General features: G+C 41.1%; 1 protein-coding gene across 1 annotated transcript in view; it reads right to left on the reverse strand.

The window, feature by feature from the left end:
- LOC107614953 (transcription factor MYB11) overlaps window positions 3,018-8,522 on the reverse strand; it is a 20,681-nt gene continuing 15,176 nt past the window's right edge. Inside the window, exon 4 of the mRNA XM_016317078.2 lies at window positions 3,018-3,091. Within this exon, the coding sequence (XP_016172564.2) occupies window positions 3,018-3,091 (74 nt within the window). The remainder of the gene's footprint in view (window positions 3,092-8,522) is intronic.

The raw sequence follows: 8,522 nt of genomic DNA on the forward strand, positions 1-8,522 counted from the left end.
TCCGCTCGGGGTCTCTCCCTCTCTCCTACTCATCACCATCCGACTACCCGAAAACATCAGATAACGAACAGTTCTCATAGCACCTCATTCCATCTCTGACCCTTCCTATGCCATCTTGGTGCCTTGCTTCTTTGTTACTTGCCACTTAGTCAAGCCAATTATTATGTTATAAGAAGGACGGTTCTATTTGCATTGGTATGGGAATAAGTATCCTGGCCTATTGTAATTTAAAATTTTTTTGAATAGTATATTTACAAATATATAATAAATAATTTAATAATTAATTTTTTATATATACATAATATTTTTTTATAAAATTTATTATTATATATTATATATACTTTGTTTTTATCATCGAAATTTTTTGAATCCATCGCTGATTATAAGCCTCTTTTATAAAGACTATTGGTCGAACTAATAATTGGAATTAAACCAATACTGTAATCCAGTAACTCAAAACTTCATGGGATCAATTATACGCACATATAGAATACATTGACTTTCTTAAAACTAATTTATACCGTGTTTGTAATTTTGTCCATGGAGTAAAAACTAAAAAATTAAAATATTATTTTTATTTTTAACATAAATAATAAATTTAAAATTTATTTTTAAATATACAATAAAATATAAATAATACTTTTTTATCTTTAATGTATCGAATTTCTTTAGTGTTTAATTTAAATATTTATTTTTAACTTTAAAATAAATGAGTAAAGTATCTGTTCATACCCTGGGTCAAGATGTCCGACCCGGGATGTTTAGCGACAAGCCGACTGACCTTTTCAGGTCAGACTATCCGACCTCTTCTCAAAGAGCTCGGACAAAACGCTACAGAGGCCCAATAAGGGCCCAAATAGAAGGAACACAGCCCAATTCAAAGGCGGCTCAAGCCTACAGAGAGAAGGGCGGTTCCGTTGAAGATAAGCTAACCTCGCCCAAAGATAAGATAAGATAAGATAAGATAACTAACTTATCTTATCTAAGAAGGTCACTTCTCACCATTATAAATACACTGGAGCACCCAGGTATAACTCATAATCTGATTCTACTAAAAACCTGCTTAATACCCGTGCTAACTTAAGCATCGGAGTCTCTTGCAGGTACCCCCCACCCTCCGGTGGCCAAGGATCAGCAGTGCAGCAAGTCCAACAAGTCGGACACAATAGCTCCGGCCGCCACCAGCCAGCCAGACACGTAATCTCCGACCAGTACAGAAGATCTCATCCGAGATCGACCTCCAGTTTCAGGTAACCCTCGGAACATTGGCGCCGTTGCCGGGGAACTTGGAAGTCATCCCATCACCATGGCGGACAACCATGACAACGATCACAACTCTAGTTTGGCGAACCGAACGCCAAACAAAGACACGGACGCCACCTCCAAAGATGCACCTCAAAACGGGGGAAATAAGCAACCACCAAACAAGAAATTTTGGAAGCTATCCGTGAGCAACAGAATCACCTTAAACAGCTGGAATAAGAAGCTGAACATCAACGGGAAGCCGAATGAGACCTTTGGAAGAGAAACAAGACGATGTCAGAGGACAAGCTCCTAAAACTCGAAGCAGATATCAAGGCCAAAACAACTCGATCCGGTCATGAAGACAGCCCCCACAAAGATCAAGACCCATTCACCAAAGAAATCATGAAAGCTAAAGTCCCAAAGGACTTCAAAGCTCCCGATATGACCCCGTACGACGGCACATCAGATCCAAGCCATCATCTTAGAAATTCCAGAAGCAGGATGTATCTCACGGAGGCCTCAGATGCAATCCATTATTCTCCATCCAGAAGGATAAAGCCGAACACGCTCCAAGCTTGCTAGGGATCAAGCAAGGAGATTGGGAAAGTCTTCGCAACTACATGGAAAGATTCAACAAAGCGTGCATGGACATACAAAGTCTGCCAACAAAAGCAGATATCATGGGTCTCATCAATGGCCTACGAGGAGGACCTTTTAAAGCCACTCAATATCCAAGAAGCACCCAACATCTTTAAACGAGGTACAGGAACAGGCAAAGAAACACATCAACATGGAGGAGAACTCTCAACTAGGAGAGAGCTCAGAAACCGAATTCTCCTAACCCACCACAGGACAAGGATAAAGAGTCCAAGAAAAAAGAAGATCAACCCGGGAAGCCTAGAAAATACCGCAATTACACCCCTCTTCGAGTATCTTTTGTGGAGGTTTACCATGAAATATGCAATACGGAGAAGATCCCACCACCTCGCCCAATCAAAAACAAAAGAGGTCGGACGAGTTGAAGGTCCACCTCACACCGAAGAGGTCGGGCGAGTTAACGTCCACCTCACAACAAAGAAGTCGGGCGAGTTGAAGGTCCACCTTACACCAAAGAGGTCGGATGAGTTGAAGGTCCACCTCACGACAAAGAGATCGGACGGGTTGAAGGTCCACCTCACACCAAAGAGGTCGGGCGAGTTGAAGGTCCACCATACACCAAAGAGGTCGGATGAGTTGAAGGTCCACCTCACACCAAAGAGGTCGGACAAGTTGAAAGTCCACCTCACAACAAAGAGGTTGGACAAGTTGAAGATCCATCTCACACCAAAGAGGTCGGACGAGTTGAACGTCTACCTTACACCAAAGAGGTCGGACGAGTTGAACGTCCACCTCACACCAAAGAGGTCGGACGAGTTGAAAAGGACAACGGAGTGCGAACAAGCCTTCCGAGATTTCAAAATCCTTGGGGCAACCACCCATTCTCACCAGACCCCAGGAAAGTGAAGAACTCATATTATACCTCGCAGTGGGAAGTCGGGCAATAGCCTCAGCACTAGTCAGAGAAGACGAAAGTGGGCAACAACCCATCTACTTCATCAGCAAAGCTCTACAAGGGGCCGAACTAAACTATCAAAAGATAGAAAAAGTTTGCCTAAGCCCACATACTCACCTCTCAACGACTCCACCCATACTTTCAAGCTCACACTATCAGAGTTCGGACCAACCAGCCCATAAAAGGCATCCTACAGAAAATAAACTTAGCTGGAAGAATCCTACAAAGGACAGCTCGGATAATTCGGGGGACCTTGGACAAAACCAGAGAACATCTCGAACAATTCAGGGGACCCTGGACAAAAACAGAAAACAGCTCAGACAAATTGGGGAAAATGAAGTCCAACACATACCTCAGGAGCAGAATGCCCGAGCTGATGCACTTTCAAAACCAACCAGCACCAACAGCTCGGACAAATCAGGGAAAATGAAGTCCGACACATAAAATGCCCGAGCTGATGCATTTTCAAAACTAGCCAACACCAAACCAGGGGGCAATAACAGAAGCCTCATCCAGGCTACATTACAAAGACCACAACAAGTCAATCTCGAAGGTGGTATAAGGGATGTACTCAGGGTCAGCCACAGTAACACGCATTAAAACTATGGAATTCAGCCAATCAGACATGCCGTCCGGGATCTTAGTATACATCTCAAAGACATAGGTCGACTATGGGATTACTACCAAACAACTCGGGCAAATAAGGAAACAAATCGGACAATAATAACAGAACATCAAGTGACAGATGTGGCAATAAAAAGGAAACCCCAGGACTCACACGAAAGTCCAGGGGCACCCTTTGGAGGCAACAACAGGGCAAGGACACAGAGAAAAGAAGTCGACAATCTATACCCAAACAGTCCGAACACCTCTCAAACAAAATGTCAAAACAAAAGCTAGAACTTTTGTACAAAAGGAGTCAAGGAACGATGAAAAGAAACAGGAACAGCAACCAAACCCTAAGCAAAGCACACATTCTTCTCAAAGGCGAATGACAAAAGAAAAGTGACAACAAACGATCAAAGATGCAAACTTTTTGCAGAAAGAACCAAAGTTCTGCAGAGCAAATACAAAGTCAAAGCTTTACATGCCAACTTCCCTATAGCCCCACCTGAAGAGCTCCCACAAGTCCTATGGGCATATCGGACAACCTCACACTCCACTACAAAGGAATCACCCTTCCGATTAGCTTACGGAATGGAGGCAATGATCCCAATGGAGGCCAAAGAAGGATTGCCCAGAGTGATCCACTACAGTGAAGAGGCCAACTCCTAACTTCAAAAGGAAGAACTCGACCTACCTCCGGAAACCCGAGAAAGAGCTCGAATCAAGAAAGAGGCGTTAAAACGTCAAATGGCCTCAAGATATAATCAGAAGGTAATCTAACAACAACCATCTCATCCTAATCCGAAATGACATCAAAATAGGTCGGCAGCCAACTGGAAAGGACAATACCAAGTTTTTCAGAAGAACTGGGGAAAGGTTGCTACAAAGTGTCCAACCTCGAGGGGCAAGAGCTACCAAGGTCATGGCATGCCTGCAATCTAAAAAAGGCGCTAGGCCGAGATCCAAAAAGATTGCCGACCTAGAAAGGTAAGTACTAACATGTAACATTCTTATCTTCATTTTATTATTTAAAAGATTGCAGATTCCCTATAAAGTTTCCTACCAAGACGCCCGACTACGACAAGTCGGCAAGGTGAACACCAAAGTCACCGCCCGATCACGACAAAGTCGGCAAGATGAAAACCAAATTCATCGTCTGATTACAAAGCGACAAGTCGGCAAGGTGAAAACCAACTTCACCACCCGACCACGATGAAAACCGAATTCATCGTTTGATTTCGACAAATGTCGACAAAGTGAAAACAAAATTCACTACTATACCAAGACGCATTAATCTGAAGCATTCATCGTCCGATTATAAAGCAACAGATCGGCAGAAAGTGAAAAACAATTTCACTGCACGATCACGATAAAGACAATCGTCCGATAAAGGTGAAAACGCGATTCACCCAAAAGACGATCTAGAGATGACAACCACTTTCTACAAATCGGCAAAGATGAACACAGAATAATGTAAGAAGTTATCGAAAGTGATCCAAAAAAGAACCTGACGAGGTCTTACGGATTGCTAAAATAATAACTTAAAGACTGGCGACGTTAAGAAGTCGGACCAAGTCAATCCAAGTTATAAGTAAACCCTGGAAAGAGGTCTGGCCAACCCTATTAAAGAGGATTACTTTAACTTAGAAGGGCCAGACATGACAAAGTCATCCCAAAATGAAAAAGTTATAAAAGTGGTCCCTGAAAGAGACCTGACAAAGGTCCAAGAAAGAGGATTACAAAAATAACTTAGAAGAGGACGACGTAAAGAAGTCGACCTCCTACAAACAAGTTATAAAAGTAATCCCTGAAAGAAACCTGACAAAGGTCCAAGAAAGAGGATTACAAAATAACTTAGAAGAGGACGACATGACGAAGTCGGCCTAAAACATAAAGTTATAAAAGTAATCCCTGAAAGAGACCTGAACAAGGTCCAAGAAAGAGGATTACAAAAATAACTTAGAAGGGCCCGACATGAAGAAGTCAGTCCGAACCAATTAAAGCTACAGATTGAACCGACGAGAAGAAGTCGGACCAACAAAAGCTACAGCTTGGACCGACAAGAAGAAATCGGACCAACAAAAGCTACAGCTTGGACCGACAAGAAGAAGTCGAACCAATGAAAGCTACAGCTTGGACCGACAAGAAGAAGTCGGACCAACGAAAGCTACAGCTTGAACCGACAAGAAGAAGTCGAACCAACGAAAGCTACAGCTTGGACCGACAAGAAGAAGTCGGACCAACAAAAAACGTGCGCTAAAACGGACATAGCTCCGCCCAAAAAGCCACGGCTCCACGACAAGGCTATCAAAATTGTTCAGAATGACTAAAAAGTGTTCTACGAGAACACTAAAAAGTCGTCGGATAAGTTAGCCCCAAGGACCACCTCGACCAAACAGAAAGTGGACAAAACCAAAAGTGATCAAAAGAGGTCGGACAACAAAGTACCGACACTCTACAAAGATCCACAAAGGGGACGAAGACATCTCACAAACGGTCAAAGGAAGGCCAGGAATGCTTCGCTGAAAGGTACGAAGTCTTGAAAAAAGACACTACTTAAAAAGCGAAAAGCACGGCCTCAAAGACGGAGCTAAAAAGTCGTCCAAACAAACTATACCTAAAAAGTTGTTGGATTATGACTAAAAATTCCGAACAGTGAAGACAAACAAGTCGGAAGAAAGCTGAAAAGACCTCTCAACAAACTAAAAAAGGCAATACCAGACTCGCACAAAGGAGAAACTACTCAAGATCGACCAAAGTCAGGACGCTTGAGCACGACTTCCTCAAAGAGATCGAAGCTCCGAAAGCACGATCTCACGGAAAGGTCCAAACTCAAGCAGGGGCAAAGTCGTACAGGTCGACGTCAGCTAAGAAGAGGTGCAAGTACGATCTCAAAAAAGAACAAGCCAAAAGGTTGAGAAACAACTTAAGGCTCAAATGTTCTTAGCTAAAAGGGATACAACTCCACTCAAAGAAGGCACAATCTCAAACAGGGCTACGTACGTCATCCGAGACTAAAAAGGTTCAATATAAAGAACACTAAAAAGTCATTGGACAAGTCACTAAAAGCCCGGATATCAAGCCGCAAGGATAACTTCGCCAAAGCAGAGGGTTGTCAACACAAAAGCAAGGCGTGATCCAGAAGGCAAGGGTAGAAAACCCACACTACCACTCAAAAGAGGACGAACTGTGACGTACCAAACCTCTAGAAATCTGCCAGAATTGCAAAGCAATGAAGAAACAAGCCAGACAGATGCTTGAGCACGACTTCCAAAGAGATCGAAGCTCGATCTCACGGAAAGATCGAACTCAAGCAGGGACACTGTTCATACCCTGGGTCAAGATGTCCGACCCGGGATGTTTAGCGACAAGCCGACCGACCTCTTCAGGTCAGTATCCGACCTCTTCTCAAAGAGCTCGGTCAATGACCGACCTCTTCACAAAGAGCTCGGACAAAACGCTACAGAGGCCCAATAAGGGCCCAAATAGAAGGAACACAGCCCAATCTAAAGGCGGCTCAAGCCTACAGAGAGAAGGGCGGTTCCGTTGAAGATAAGCTGACCTCGCCCAAAGATAAGATAAGATAAGATAAGATAACTAACTTATCTTATCTAAGAAGGTCACTTCTCACCATTATAAATACACTGGAGCACCCAGGTATAACTCATACTCTGATTCTACTAAAAACCTGCTTAATATCCGTGCTAACTTAAGCATCGGAGTCTCTTGCAGGTACCCCCCACCCTCCGGTGGCCAAGGATCAGCAGTGCAGCAAGTCCAACAAGTCGGACACAACAGCTCCGGCCGCCACCAGCCAGCCGGACACGTCATCTCCGACCAGTACAGAAGATCTCATCCGAGATCGACCTCCAGTTTCAGGTAACCCTCGGAACAGTATCGTTTTTGTCCCCAACATTTGGGGTAAGTCCTATTTGTGTCCCTAACGTTTAAATCGTCCTATTTGTATCCTTAACATTTATAAAAGTGATTCATCGTTATCCTACTATCAATTATACTAACAAATCATATTATATTTTTCAATTATTCTCTTTTGGATGTATTCATTCTCAATTAGGTCTCACTTGGATGTGTTCGATTTTAATATTATACCCACTATTTGTGTTTAGATTTAATTATGTCCCTAGAAAAGTGAATTATGTAAATGTTGTAGAAATTATTTTCAACATCTGATAAGCTATTTTTCAGAGTAGATCATCGATTCTATCCCAAACATTTATATTCTAACTTCAAGAAGAGATTTTTAAAACTCAAACTAAAGTGCTCATGATGTGTAATTGACGGCAGGATAACATTGAATCACTTTTACAAACGTTAGGGGATACAAATAGGACGATTTAAACGTTAGGGATACAAATAGGATTTACCCCAAACATTGGGGACAAAAACAATACTTTACTCAAAATAAATTTTACTTTTATCCTTTAATAATATCAATTTTATACGGTACATAGCTATTCAATTATTTTTTAATCACATCTAAGTAAATTATTCTTAATCATACTATTTTCATTCTAGGTAATTTTTTTCTTTATTTTACTTTTAAAAATTTTTACTCATCATAGAATACTTGTAGAATGATTAGTATATAAAGTTGTCAAAAAATAAATAAAAAAATATGATACATATACAATAAAATATAAATTATAACCTTCCCGAAAAAAGTCAACTTATACCGGTCCACACATGCATATAGGATACACACCTTCATGGAAGCGACATAACCGGTGACATTGACATTTCTTCTCATCCACCGCATTTTTTGTTAGGTGGAATTCAGGTGGAGTCAACTTCATGTGAAGTTGATAACTAAGAACCGTTAGATGATTTGATTAATTTGACTAAATTTTTGTTTAACGGTTTTCGACTATCAACTTCACGTGAAGTCGACTGCACCTGAGTTTTCACCTTTTTATTACAATCCAAAAAGATAAATAAATCTCCGAACTTTATTATAAGGATAATTAATTTTTTACTAAATTTCATAAAAACATTTTTAATATTAATTTTAATTTTATTTTATTTTAAATTTTATAAAAATATTTATAAAATTATATATCATAAATAATAATTTAAAATTTAAAAAAATTATTCCTTCAAT

The sequence above is a fragment of the Arachis ipaensis genome, chromosome B09, assembly GCF_000816755.2.
Source record: "Arachis ipaensis cultivar K30076 chromosome B09, Araip1.1, whole genome shotgun sequence".
Taxonomy (NCBI): Eukaryota; Viridiplantae; Streptophyta; class Magnoliopsida; order Fabales; family Fabaceae; genus Arachis; species Arachis ipaensis.